Source organism: Bubalus kerabau, chromosome 2 (assembly GCF_029407905.1).
Source record: "Bubalus kerabau isolate K-KA32 ecotype Philippines breed swamp buffalo chromosome 2, PCC_UOA_SB_1v2, whole genome shotgun sequence".
NCBI classification, from domain to species: Eukaryota; Metazoa; Chordata; class Mammalia; order Artiodactyla; family Bovidae; genus Bubalus; species Bubalus kerabau.
Genome location: NC_073625.1, coordinates 192,305,050 through 192,319,473, shown reverse-complemented (window position 1 = coordinate 192,319,473; position 14,424 = coordinate 192,305,050). Strand labels below are relative to the sequence as shown.

Genomic DNA, 14,424 nt, shown 5'->3' with positions numbered 1-14,424 from the left:
ATTTCATAATAACATTTAAAAAAAGTAATAGGGTGCTTGACAGCTACAACTGTATAAAAGGGGATTTAGTGAGGAATGAGTCTCCATTCCATGAGGACCTCTGAGCTTTGTGTGGTGGTTGGCACGGTGGGAGCATGCTCACTGCTCCACGCTGGACGTTCCTGGACGCCCTCTGACACGGGTTGAGGCCTGACCGCAGGAGTGCAGCGGCCCCTGCATCGTCGTCAGTGTGCTGGCGGTACCTGGCCCCGCTGGACTTCAGCGTGGCCTCTCCTCTCTAGTATGACAGAGAGAGCTGCAGTGGCCACCCTGTACAGACATTTCACACACGTGCCTGCAGGGTCTGGAGAGAGAGTCCTGTCAGTGGTGTTTGCTGGGTCAAAGGGTACATGTATCTGTGTTTGTATCCATATCAGCAAATTGACCTCCAAACATTGTTTAGCATTCACTCTTTTTTTTTAATATTTATTTTTTAATTTGGCTGTGTCAGATCTTCTTTGTGGTATGTGGACTTCTCTCTAGTGGCACAGGGGCTTAGTTGCATCCTGACATGTGGAATTTTAGATCCTGACCAGGGATCACACCTGTGTCCCCTGCATTGGAAGTCAGATTCCTAGCCACCAGGGAAGTCCCCAGCATGCAGTCTTAGGTTCAGTAGTTTCATTGCCCACCACCACCACTCATTCTCTCATGCATCCCCGCACCTGAGCTTTAGTTGTGATTAATTTCTCAGTTTGAGATCTGTTGCTGAAGTAGACCTAAACATGTTGGCAGAAGGTGTTTCCCCTGTTAACGCCGGAGGTGTTTTGCATTTGCCCTGTGGCCGACTTTTACAACACGTAGTGATGTTTGTCCTCCAGGTGGAGAGAAGCTGTCGCAGCCCGCAAGAAGCTAAGGCGCCAGATGCGGGCCTTCCCTGCGGCGCCCTGCTGCGTGGATGTGAACGACCGACTGAGGGCGCTGGTGCCCAGCGCGGAGTGCCCCATTGCAGAGAAGAACCTGGCGAGGGGCCTCCTGGACCTGGGCCACGCGGGGAGAGTGGGCATCTCCTGCACCAGGTTAGCACCCAGGGCCTCCCAAGTGCCTCCTGGCCCAGCTGGCCTTAGGAGCGTGGATTAACGCGTGGGTGTACAGGCCAGCCAGTGGGGCCAGAGGTGGTGAAGACAGATGGAGAGTTGCGTTTTTGGAGTGCAGCTTGCTCTACCTGCTGTGTTTTCACTTACCTTTTCCCCTTAAAACACTCCTCGTCCTGCCAGTCGAATTATCTGGAATTATGTGCTTTCTCCTCACCTCCCTGACTCAAGGACGCATCACGGCCATTCTCATTAGTGGAGCCAGAGGTCCGTGTTGGCCTTACCCTCACGCCCACCGCGTGCCCTCTGCCATCCTGGGTCTGCTGCAGCAAGCAGCGTCTTAGCAGCTCTTCCTCCGCTTTCTGGTCTTGCCTCTCACAGGCTGCCTCTCTGTGTCCCCTCGCATGGCCCTCCCTGACTCTCCTCCTGGCCACTCCACGGGTGCCTGGATCCCTGCCCCGGTTCTGGCTTCAGCTGTGCAATCCTGGCCCCGCAGGGCTTGACTTCTCTCTTCAGACCACGCCATTTGTTGCCTCTGGAGAGGACCTCCCAGGGAGGGGCCTAGGAGGGCCACGTGAAGGGGCAGCAGCAGCCCCCTGTGCCAGGGCCTTAGGGTGTGCCTTGTCCTTCCCAGGATGTCACGAGGTGCTCTGAGAACCAGGTCCACGCTGCTGACTGTGCAGCCGCTCGGGTCCCCGGTCCTGGGCCTGCGTCTGGAAGCAGGGTGGTGGCAGCGCAAGCCTGTCTGATGCACTGTGTGTGGTCTGGACATTCAGGGTTCTCGGTGACCCGTGGCAGCCTTGGCCCTGCTGCCTCCTGGAGTCGAGGCTGCTTTACCTGCGTCAGGACGGCCCTCTCTGTGTCTGTCTACCCTTACGCCTCCAGCCCAGCCTCCTGCCCCTTCTTCTCCTCCTCTGCTTCTTTCCCTGTAATCTTTCTCCATCCTGCACGCTGACAACTCCCTCCATGCGTCCCCAGTGAAGGCTTCCTCCTGGTGTCCCCAGCTGAAGTTTGGAAGCTGCTGTCCTGGCCCGCTGCACTCAGTGCCTCCTCTGTTTCATAGGGACTAGTCTGATCTCCCTGCACTGGGTCACCTCCGGACTCAGGCCCACCACCCTGCAGCTTGCCCCTCACCGCCTCCACCACCAGCCCTTTCTCACATCCCACCTGTCTGCTGGTTTCCGCCCTTGGCGCCTACAGCCTGGTGTTCTCATCCCCACAGCAGTCAGGTCGCCTCACATCCTCACTGAGGTCCCTGGGCTCCTCTCTGAGTCTTTACATCGTGGCCCACATCTGCCCCCTGGCTAGCCCACTGCTCTCCCTGTGCTCCTTCTGTGTGCATGCCATGGCCACTCCTGATGTGGTCTGGCCTGTGCCCTGGAAATCCTCATGCTGGCTCCCCTTGTTGCCTTCTGGTCTGTGCTCCCAGGTCATCTCTGAGCACCCTCTGTATGTCCGTAGCATGCCCATGGCACCTGCCATGCCCTCTGCCTACAGGGGTCTCTCCCTGTGAGAGCACATGTTCTCTAAGGGCAGGATCTTTGTCTGTTTACTGCTGATCTGCCGTGACTGGCACACAGTAGATAACTGCTTGATAGCTGTGACGTGAACAAGTCCTCTGACTAAACTATTTCTTCATCAGAAAAAGTTCTCGATCTCCTGAGTATTCCCCACTGGGAGACACTTACTACCCAATCACCTTGCACTCAGAACGTCGCCAGATGCTTGTCCGCCTCCGCCGTGGGTGCTGAGCGGGCCTCACGTAGGACTCCTTCATGTGGTTCCTCCCTCACAGGTTAAAGCGGCTCAGGGACATGGTGGCGCACCAGATGAAGGTCCAGCACTTCCACCAGCAGCTGCTAAGGTTGGTCACCCCTGCCTTCCCTGCCTGCTGCTCCTGCTGGGGGCTTGCAGGTGACTTGGCTGCGGTGTTCTGTCCCTTCCAGTGATGCGGCATGGGCACCCCTGGACCTGCCATCCCTCGTGGCTGAGCACCTCCCAAGGCAGCAGGAGCGTGTGTTTTGGAAGCTGGTGCTGGTGTTGCCTGATGGAGAAGAACAGTCCCCAGGGAGTCCCGGCAGGTAAGGGAGGGTTCCTTCCGTGGGGCTGGGGGCTGAGTGAGGGGCCAGGAGTGACTCCTCCCTGAGCCTCGGGCAGCTGGGTTTGTGTATGAGGGTGGTTGGTTGTCAGCCCTGTGTGCTCCTCTCCTGCCCAGGACCCTGATGCCTGCTTTCATTTTGATGCTTAGCTTTGCAGGCTGTTTTGTTTGTGATTTGAAGTTGACACTTTAGGTCATTCACATTTTAATCTTGTACAGTTGGCAACGGTCTTTATCCAAAAGTATTTAAGACTTGATTGTGACTTAAAGCTGTGCTGAGGTATATTTAGAGCACATTTCATTTTAGACTCTTGGGGAAGACAATATAGTTTGTTTGCTGTAGTTCTATTTTTCTCCTTAGGAAAAAAACTTGGCAGTTTTAAAAGAAATCCAGAAAGTTGACATGGAATTATTTCCTGTAACCAAGTTGTTTCCAGAAACCATACTTTTAAAGCAACTACAGAACATATTACTTTTCTGACAGCTTTTTAAGATGTAATTTGCATATCATAAATTTCTCCTATTTAAAGTGTACATTTCACTGGTTTTAGTATATTCACAGTTGTATAACCACAACTATCTAATTGCAGAACTTTTTTTTTTTTCAGGTGACAGTTCTACTTTTAATTTTATCAGGAACTTCATACTGTTTCACATAGTGGCTGTGCTATTTATATATATGCTCATCAATGGTTCACAGCGGTTTACTTTTCTACACATCCTCAGCAACATTATTTATCTCATCTTTTTCATAGTAGTGTTAGTTGCTCAGTTGTGCCTGACTCTTTGCGACCCCATGGACGATAGCCCACCAGGCTTCTCTGTCCATGGAATTTTCCAGGCAAGAATACTGGAGTGGGTTGCCATTTCTTTCTCTAATAATAGCCTTGCTTTTTCATAATAGCCACTCTAAATGATGTAAGGTGATCTCTCTTTGTGATTTAATTTTGACTTCCCTAATGGTAGCCATGTTGAGCATCTTTTCATGCACTTTTTGGCTATTTGTATGGGCTTCCCTGCTGGCTCAGATGGTAAAGAATCCGCCTGCAATGTGGGAGATCCGGGTTCGATCCCTGGGTCAGGAAGATACCGTGGAGGAGAAAATGGCAACCCAATCCAGTATTCTTGCCTGGAGAATCCCCATGGATAGAGGAGCCTGGTGGGCTACAGCCCATGGGTTTGCAAAGAGTCAGACGTGACTGAGCGACTCAGCACAGCACAGCACACATGTCTTTTTTAAAGAAAATGTCTATCCAAATCTACTTATTTTCTAATTGGATCATTTGTGTTTTGCTGTTGAGTTGTAGGAGTTCCATATATATTTAGAATAGTAACTCATTATTAGATACAGGATTTGAAAATACCTTCTTTCATTAGTTGCCTACTCCTTTTGTTTCTTTTACTGCAAAGAAGCTTTGTAGTTTGATATTGTCCCAGTTTTTTACTTTTGTTCCTTGTGTTTTGGGGCTCACATCCGAAGAAATCATTGACAGTACCAGTGTCGGGGAGGTTTTTCCATTTTATTCTAGGAGTTTTATGATTTTAGTTCTAATGTTTAAGTCTTTAATCCATTTCAAGATAACTTTTATTTGTGCAGGATAGGGGTCCAGTTTTGTTCTTTTTATTATCCAGTTTTGCCAGCACCATTTTTAAAGAGACTATTCTTTCTCAACTGAATATTCTGGGCTCTGTTGTTAAATATTAGAAGACCATATATGCAGGCTTTTATTTCCAGGCTCTCACTTCTGTTAGTCTGTGTGGCTCTTTTTTATGCCAGTACCGTAGAGTTTTAGTTACTATAGTTTTGTAATGCAATTTGAAATCAGGAAGTGTGACATTTCCAACCTTCTTTCTCCTGTTCAGTGGTCTTCTGTGATTCCATAAAAATTTAAGGGTTAAAAAATATTTCTTTGGACTTTCGGTTCAAGATGGTGCAGTAAAAAGATGTGTGCTTATGCCCTCCTGCTAGTGTTGGAGGGCCCCTTGTGGAGGTGTGGGTTGGCAGGGGCTCACCGCAGGGATGGGGCACTGGCAGCAGCAGGCTGGGAAGGTCCCCCTTGGCGTAAACACTCTTGGGGTTTGCCGTTAACCCTACGATATACCCCAGGGCTGGAGAACATTTTTTCTCCTGAAAAGAAACACATGCCCATTAGCAGTCCAGCACTCCTTACCTGCAGCCCCTAGCAACCACTTATCTGTTTTCTGTCTCTATAAACTTGGCTGTTCTGGACATTTCATACAAACAGAACCTGAAGATATGCTGTCTTCTATGACTGTCATCTAGCACTTAGCATAATGTTTTCTAGGTTCATTTATGTTGTAGCATGTATTAGTCCTTCATTTTGTGGCTGAATAATATTTGATTGCATGAATATACCGGAGAAGGCTGGTTATATTGCCTGGAAAATCCCATGGATGGAGGAGCCTGGTAGGCTGCAGTCCATGGGGTCGCTAGAGTCAGACACGACTGAGTGAGTTCACTTTCACTTTTCACTTTCACGCATTGGAGAAGGAAATGGCAACCCACTCCAGTGTTCTTGCCTGGAGAATCCCAAGGACAGGGAAGCCTGGTAGGCTACCGTCTATGGGGTTGCACAGAGTCGGACACGACTGAAGCGACTTAGCAGCAGCAGCATGAATATACCACATTTTATTTCTCTGTTCATTAATTGTTTCCACTTTTTGGTTATTATGAATAATGCTTCTGTGAACATTGATGTATAGGTGTTTGTGTGGACATATGTTTGTAGTTCTCTTGGGTTTAAACCTAGGAGTGGAATTGCTGGGTTGTACAGTAAACTCTAAGGACCTTTTCGATTGTTCAACATCTTTTCTTAAGGCTTCAGAATCATACATCACATTAGAATGAGTGCTCTCTCCTCCTACCCAAATATATAACCCAGTAGAGTTCCTAACTCCATTTAAAAATCACAGCCTGCTTTGTTCAGATCAATAACATAGTAAGATTTGATGTTTGTGGATCTCTATTTGTGTGATATTTCTCTTTGTGCTTCACATTTAGAATTAGACTTTCCTTCAAGTGTTATTTTCTTTCATTCACAGAATTCTATCACATTGGTTAAAAGTCAAGTTCATGGGAGGTGATGGCTCAGTGGATGACATATACCTTGATGTTGGTGGGATTCAGACACTCACTCTCTTTAACACTCTCAGCAGCAAAGGGGATCAGACAATTTCTGTCAGCGTGTGCATCAAGGTGAGTGACAATCACTTAGTGTATTTACTTCTGTAACTTTCTTATTTACACTCCCTCCCAGACATTACGGGAATCATATAACTCCCCTGAAGTGGCTCTGAAACAATATGGGAGGCTCAGAAGCAAGTGTTGTATCTGTTCTTCTTTGTGTCTTGATGACCCATGTACACCCCCTTGGTGTGAGAGACCAAGCTAGATTCTCAGGATGCGGTAAGTCTTCTCTTGGTTCACGGACCTCTTTTTGAGAAATTGGTGAAAGCTAGAACCATCGTAAAACGTACCTGTATTTCCCTGTGTGTTCTGCATACAGTTCAGAAGCCGTGAACTCCATGGACCTCTGGTAATTAACCCAAGAGGGTTATGACAGAGCATTACACAGAAATGCAGTGTCTGTTGCATTTCACATGGTCTGCCAACTGCTGACATCTTTATTTAAATAGCTTCCTGATATATCAAGTCTTACCAGAATACTAATGGTTTTTAGTCCTATGCAGTTTTCATATAGGTTCAGTGTTAGGCATTTCAGGTTAGTTGTTTTTATTTTACATTCACGTTATCCTCAGCTTTTGATTATAAGTTCTACTTCTTGTTCATTATAGGTGTTCGTACAATACTGAGCTTAATTGGTTCCCACAGAGAGTCTTATTTAATGAGAACCTGTTTTCTCATTAGATTCAAACCTGCATTAATGAATTTTAGGTTTTACTGTGTTCAGAAATAAAACCAGATGCATATTTTATTTACTTAGAAAATAGCAGTGCAGAGCAGGAAGTGTGGGCCTCAGCGCTGAGTAGACCTGGCGTTGGTAGCTGCTGCTCTGGCCAGCTCTCTGACCAGGGTCTGGTGGGGTCCACAGTGTGGGATTCATGACTGGCTGCATGCTCAGAGCAGGCAAAAGTTGCCTTCCCCACTGTGTCCTGACCCCAAGGTCTCACTCCAGGCTTCTCCTCTTCCTGACAGTCTCCTTCATGGCACACCCTGGACATCTGCATGCGACACTCTAGTCCACATTACTTCTGTCCTTGGAACTGCTTCAAATTGTAGTTTGACTATAGGAGTTTTGTTTGTTTCTTTGCATTTTAATACTGTTTAATATTTTTCTTAAATGTGAAAGTAATACATATATAAAACTTTAAAAATATAAGGAAATACAGAGGAAATACAAAGATGGTAAGAGCCCTCTATGCTCTCACCATTCAGAGGTAACAGAAACATCCTGGGACATGTTCTTCCCCTTTTCCTAGGATGATAAAGTCATACTTAACCTACTGGACAATTAGTTTGTTCTTCTTGCCTTTAGATTTAAGTCAAAGTAATACTTGCATGTAGTTAAAGAGTCAGATAGCACGGCATGACTTAAGATGATAAATTGCAGCTGCTGCCCCATCTCCTAGCCCTTTTCTCCAAGCTTTGATTTCTGTCGTGTTTCCACATCATGTATTTATACTGCTGTTTCTCTATTATCCACTTTTAGATCTCTGCTGACTTAACTATTAAAACAGGTGCATTTTATCTATTATTATATAACATGTTACCTCCAAATGTGGCAGCTTTGGGAATTCCCTGGTGGTCCGTGTTTGCACCACAGAGAGCCTGGGTTTGATCCCTGGTTGGGGAACTAGGACCCTGCATGCCACATGGCTAAACCAAAACAAGCAAACTAAAAACACAAACCAAATGTGGCATATGTAAGTAACCAATGCTTGTTACTCAGTTTCTGTGTAGTAGAAGTCCAGGTGTGGCTTAGGTCCTCTGGGGCATGATTTCTCAGCAGGTGGAAGTCTGGGCTCTGGTCTCTCTGAAAGCCCACTTTTCATGGTTGTTGGCAGGATTCACTTCCTTGTAGTCCATGCCATGTGGGCCTACATGAGGCAACTCACAATAGGGCATCAGCCAGCTCCCGTGAGCTGAGTAAGCTGGCATCATCTCTTTAACCTAACCTTCATGGTGGCTTTCCATCATGTTTGTCTGACTATCTGTTAGAAGCATGTCACTAGGCTCAGCCCATCCTCAGGGTAGGCGATGGTGCCAGGATGTTAGCACTAGGAGGTGGGATTATGCGGGCTATCTTAGGGCTGTGCACTCACCCCCTGGGTGAGGCATGAACTCTTAACACCCTGCTTGCTCTCAGCCTTCCCCATCTTCCTGGTGGTTATGTGGTCACTTTATAATATCTCAGAAATTGAGGTCACATGTGTTCCAGAACCAGCAAATGCTCTGTAGCTACATTTATTTTTTCTGCACGTAGTATTTGCTACATTATCTTACTTAAGAGGGTGCCATTCTCCTGCTCCCATTTGGGCTGGAAACGTGTCCCAGGCTGTGGCTGCCTCTGGGGCCTCCATACCAAGAATGCAGTCCCGCTCCTCCACTTCTAACCCTGACCTTGGTCCTCGGCCCAGGTACTGACTGTGGGTTGGTATACTCGTGCTTGAGACGGTGCTGGTGCCATGCATGGGGACCCATGAGGTGATGTGTGTTATACAGACAGAATTCTTAGAACAGTGCCTGACCTATCCAACACTCGGTGCTGCCATTGGCAGCAGCAGCAGCACAATTTTTTCTTGGTTTAGTCTCTTGTTTGATGGAGCATGTTTTCCATTTTCTTCAAAGGAAGAATGCAACGGGAGGAGAATTTTTGGAGCTCTAGCCTGTCTGAAAATGTGTTTACCCTCACATTTGCTTCATAGTTTAGCTTGGTATGTAGAATTATGGGATGAAAGTTACTTTCCTTCTAGTTTTATTCCACGGTCACTGACCATCCAGCATTGCTGTTGATATGTCTGAAACAGTTCCCATTCCTTTCTCTGGCCTGGCCTTGTTTCACTTGGGAAGCCTGATATCTTTGCCCTGGGACTTGGGTCCCCACTTTCTTCCCTCATCATCTGGGAAGGTCCTTGACGGGACCCTTGGTGCGTCCTTGTGGGCTGGAGACTGATGTTTTTGCATCTTGATGACATCTGCTTTCCTTCTCTTTTATTCTTCTCTCTTGAACTCTGACTAGACCGATGTTTGACCTTATCAGTTGATCTTCTGAGCCTCTTCATCCTTTCTATCCCATTTTCCATCTTGTTTTTTAATATTATTTTCTAGGAGCTATCTTTGAGTTTTTAATAACATACTGTATTATTGATTTCCTTTTTCTTACTCTTATTTTACTTTCTCATATCATCTTATGACTATTTCTGGATGCATCTTCAGAGGAAATTAGGGTTTTTGTGTAAGTTTTCTTCCATTCCATGTGGTATCCATTTTCTTCGGGTTTCTATTCTTTTACTCTTGTTTTTCTCTTATGTTGAAGGCTCTCCTCAGACACCTTATCTGAGCCTGCCTATACTTGAGTGAGGCCCTAAAAGGCTGGTCATAGGCCTGTGTTTGGGGTGGGTTGGAGGGTAACTGAAAAGGCAAGCCAGCCTTTTTTGGGGGGATCTGGGGATCGAGTCCTCAGGTTGTTTGGCTTCCCTGGGAAGGGCTCATTGTGTCTCCTCCTCATGCAGCTTCTGGTGCTCTCGGGGTAAGGTGGGGGGCGCCCACTGCCTGGTCCCCTCCTCTGTGCCTGTGATGCCCCCGTGTTGGGATCCTCAGGACAGGATGCTGGCCCAGGGCCCAGGGGGATGGCTTGTGCTTAGAGGCAGGGGGATGGGTGACCTGTGGGCCACTGTCTCGTGTGTGACTTGTCCTCCTGGCCTGGAGCCTTGGCTGGCTCTGGTGCCACAGGCCTAGGGTCCCAGGGCTTTTGCAGGCCCAGACAGCCTGGTCCCTGCTCCCCATGTCTGCAGCCCTTCAGTGTGGCATCCTCTGGTTCCTTTACCTGTCTCTGCACTGCTTTTTAGAAATGGGTAGGAATCCCTTTTCTGCTGCTGGCTTGCCTTTCTTTTTTACTGTCATTACAGGCTTATTTGTTTTTACACATGTTTGAGATAACTGTTAGAATTAAAGTGCTCAAACACAGTTCTCACCAGAGGCTGGATTCATTGTTTCCCCACAGTTTCTTGTACTGGTTCTTGGCCTCACAGAGGGAGACCGACCTGGAGTGCAGTGAGCAATTGGCTGCGCTCTCCCTGGGGCTGATGCTCACTGTTGATCTGTCCACTAGTGCGTCCATCTTGATGGTCTGGGTGCCGTTCCAGGTGGCCCATGGCGCTCTTAGTGATGGTGCCCTCGATGCCGTGGAGACACAGAAGGAGCTCCTGGGAGCCAGTGGGCTCATGCTGCTGCTCCCTCCCAGAGTGAAGAGTGTGGACGCGGCGGAGGAGGACGTGTACTGGCTGTCGGCCCTGCTGCAGACCAAGCAGCTCCTGCAGGCCAAGCCGTTCCAGCCTGCGCTTCCGCTGGCGGTTCTTGCGCCCAGCCCGGGCGGGGACGCCGTGGAGAAGGACGTGGAAGAGGGTTTGTGAAGGCAGTTCCACTTCTGAGCTGGCATGTTTAATAAGTGGGTAGAGCCTGGGGTCTGAGAAAGTGCTGGCGGCGTGGTGCTGCCAACATGAGACAGCAGCCACCGCAGTGCCTGGGCCAGGGCTCTAGGGGTAAGGGCAGGGAGACTTCCCAGCTCGTGTGCAGATCTCCACCAGGAGATGGGTGACTGCTGTCTGTTTGTCTTAAAGGTCTGATGCTCCAGGATTTGGTTTCAGCTAAGCTCATTTCAGATTATACTGTTATTGAGATCCCTGATTCCATTAATGACTTAAAAGGCACGAGTAAGGTAAGGTTTCATTATTTTTTTCCCTTTCACTCTATCTTGAATTTAGTGTATATTACGTCTTACATTTTAATTTTACGTTTTGACAGGAAACTTTCTAAAATTATAAGCAGATATCAAAATAAAAGATAAGTTTTGCTCATAGTCCTGCTATTGGCAACAAATTAAATTCTGTAAATTTTTTTCAGAGGTTTTGTTGTTACAGATTTAAACTGTGACACTTCATGTCTTATATCTGAGGGTCAGATGTATGATTATTTTTGTAGGGTGGTTGTCCTTGGAATATGAAGAAATAATGTTATCAGAGTTTCCTTAAAAAGTCTGTGCTGACAATTACATTTAGGGAAAGAAGTGTCGGGACTTAAAAATAACTACAGGAATACAGATAAAGCTAACTACCGGGTGTGAAAGCACCCAGGCATGGAGTGAAGCTGTTAGTCCTTCTAAGAACTGAAGATGTAGTTTTCTTTTCAGTGTGAGGTGGAGAGGATGTGCATGGTGCTTCCCCTGGGCTTCTAGCCCTTCTGGGTGGCAGGGGTGATGGGAATGGGAGCCCTTCTCGGGGTCCCTGCTGTGTTGGTCTCCAGGGAGAGCAGACTCAGCTGCAGTGGAAGCTTCTGCTCCCCTCTGGCTGGTGAGAAGCTGCTGTTCCAGTGGCACCTGCTGTGGCAGCTGTGGGAGGGGCGCCTTCAGGAACCTCCTCTTGAAAAACAGCGTAGATTGTTGAACCAGAACTCTCCCCACTGTCTTTGCTTCTCAGGTTTCGCAGGCTGTGCAGTGGCTGGTCTCCCACTGCCCCTGTGCCCTTGACCTTTGCTGCCAGACCCTCATTCAGTACGTGGAAGATGGGGTTAGCCGGGAGTTTAGCAGCCGGTTTTTCCATGACAGAAGAGAGCGGAGGCTGGGCGGCCTGGCCTCACAGGAGCCAAGTGCCATCATTGAGCTGTTCAACAGCGTGTTGAGCTTCCTGGCCTCTGTAGTGTCCTCCGAGCAGCTCTGTGACCTGTCCTGGCCTGTCGCCGAGTTTGCTGAGGCAGGGGGCAGCCGGCTGCTTCCTCACCTTCACTGGAACGCCCCGGAGCACCTGGCCTGGCTGAGGCAAGCCATCCTTGGCTTCCAGCTCCCACAGATGGATCTTCCACCTCCAGGGGGTACGTGCTCGTGTTGAGGGGACTGGCCGGAAGGAGTGTGGGGCCTGCGTTCCCTGGATCCTTTTTGTTGTAGGGACACTAGTAGGTGTTGGGCACCACTGTGCCCCTGGCCCCCATGGCTTCCACCCGCACTTGCCTTTGGGTTCAGATGTCAGGACGATTTGGGGTCTTCTGGAGCGGGAGCTGTTGGCCTTCCACCACCAGCTGAGTGGTCTGTGGGTGTCTGCTCAGCCCCAGGAGGGGGTGTCAGGAGGAGTACTGAATCCAGGCCTAGGGTTTCTCGGTTGGTAGCAGGTCCCATCTTACCTGCACCATGGCCTTTGGGAGCTGAAGGCATGGAGACACTGCAGTCCTGTCTCCACGCTCTTGGCTCTGCCTGGGCCGTGGTGCTCAGTGCTGTTGTGACACCAGGGTTCCTTCTCCATTAGAGAAGCTCATTCTGTGGCTCTGGCTGTGCCCGAGTGAGGCTTCTGGGCTGTCCTGACACAGATGCTGTGGGCTGCTGTGCTGCAAGGAGCTGTCCCTTCCCTTGCTGATGCTGTTAGGAGGGAAGGAGGCTGTTTGTGCTCATGTGGTCTTGGTAGGGCCATTCTCTGGACCATGTGAAGCAGAGGCCTCAGGCATCTTTCTAAATTTGAGATGTGATCTCCAGTAGGTTTAACAGATGTTTGCTGCTGAAGGAACCCAAATAGAAACAAACTTCACTGTGTAAATCCTCTGTGGTGAGCTAGGTTGGGCCTCCCTGAGATAAGCCCACAGCTCTGGGATCAGGTCTCCTTGAGTGCTTGGTCAAATACAAATTCCTGGATGCATCCACAGACCTGTGCAGTCAGCCCCCCTAGTATGGACCCTTTGTTGTGAACTGTGGCCTGGGTAACTGCATCCCTTACTTGGACCCAGGGAGGGAAATGTACTTTCTTTAACAACTATGGTTCTGTTGTATTCAGAGTAGAAGACTGACTTCTCAGCTACACAGTTGCCTTCTAGGAAAAAAATACAGAGTGAAGAACATTTCATGTAGATGTCTACCAAACCCTGTAACTCCTTGGTGCTTTCTCTCCAGCTCCCTGGCTCCCTATGTGTTCCATGGTCATCCAGTATGCCTCCCAGATTCCCAGCTCTCGCCAGACGCAGCCTGTCCTGCAGTCGCAGGTGGAGAGCCTGCTCTGCACCACATACAGCAGGTGGAAGAGCAGGCACCCCTCCCCGGGACAGGGGGCTGGGCCCTCGGTTTCTGAGATCCCATGGGATGATGTCATCGCCTTGTGCATCAACCACAAGCTCAGGGACTGGACACCCCCAAGGCTTCCTGTCACATCAGGTACTTAGTGCTTGGTGCTGAGGGGCTGACTCCTCAGGAGACTTTCCTGGTCGAGTTTCAGCAAAGAAAAATGTCTACTTGATGTTTGTATCTTTCCTGTGGGTCCCCACCCATCCTTGCCCTAGGACTATATCTCTTCAAGCCAGTGACTTCCAGATGACTTTGGGAAGAGCTGAGAAGGTTTGGTAGAGCCTGCACTCATCTCCCTGAAATGGGCCCCTGAGTCTGGCTTTAGAGAGACCTCTCTGAGTAGTCACACTGGGCATAGAGGTCTGGACATGAGCCTCTCTGGACCTTGAATGACCTATGGACACCTGGAGCATATTTAGCTCAAGCATGGAAGTCACATGATTGTATGACTTCACTTAATCAGAAGGGCTTGTCCTTAAGTCAGTACATTTAAGCAAACATCATCAGGTGGTCACCTGTTGCTCTCTTGATAATCTTTTCTTTTGTATTGTTTTCTCAGAGGCACTGAGTGAAGATGGTCAGATATGCGTGTATTTTTTTAAAAACCATTTGAAAAAATACGACGTTCCTTTGTTGTGGGAACAAGCCAGAATGCAGACGCAGAAGGAGCTACAGTTGAGTCAGGGCCGGTGAGATCTGTGTTCAGTGTATGTTTCTGTCATCCCTCAGCCAAGAGAGTAAACTGTATTCTCTTCGATTATACTGCAGAAATTCACATCCTATACACGAAATCTAGGTGACTCTGGTGGTAAAGAAACCATCTGCCAATGCAGAAGACTTAAGAGATTCGAGTTCTCTGGGTGGGGAAGATCCCCTGGAAGAGGGCATGGCAACCCACTCCAGTATTCTTGCCTGGAGGATCCCATGGACAGAGGAGCCTGGCGGGCTGCAGTCC

The 14,424-nt window shown here is 48.6% G+C and overlaps 1 protein-coding gene across 3 annotated transcripts in view; it reads left to right on the top strand.

Moving 5' to 3' along the window:
• MCM3AP (minichromosome maintenance complex component 3 associated protein) overlaps positions 1 to 14,424 on the top strand; it is a 42,688-nt gene that overhangs the window by 23,036 nt on the left and 5,228 nt on the right. For all 3 annotated transcript variants that reach the window (XM_055569863.1, XM_055569862.1, XM_055569864.1), the window contains exons 18-26: positions 861 to 1,058; positions 2,869 to 2,937; positions 3,020 to 3,154; positions 6,235 to 6,388; positions 10,519 to 10,777; positions 10,993 to 11,090; positions 11,848 to 12,238; positions 13,302 to 13,559; positions 14,029 to 14,158. In XM_055569863.1, the coding sequence (XP_055425838.1) occupies positions 861 to 1,058; positions 2,869 to 2,937; positions 3,020 to 3,154; positions 6,235 to 6,388; positions 10,519 to 10,777; positions 10,993 to 11,090; positions 11,848 to 12,238; positions 13,302 to 13,559; positions 14,029 to 14,158 (1,692 nt within the window). The remainder of the gene's footprint in view (positions 1 to 860; positions 1,059 to 2,868; positions 2,938 to 3,019; positions 3,155 to 6,234; positions 6,389 to 10,518; positions 10,778 to 10,992; positions 11,091 to 11,847; positions 12,239 to 13,301; positions 13,560 to 14,028; positions 14,159 to 14,424) is intronic.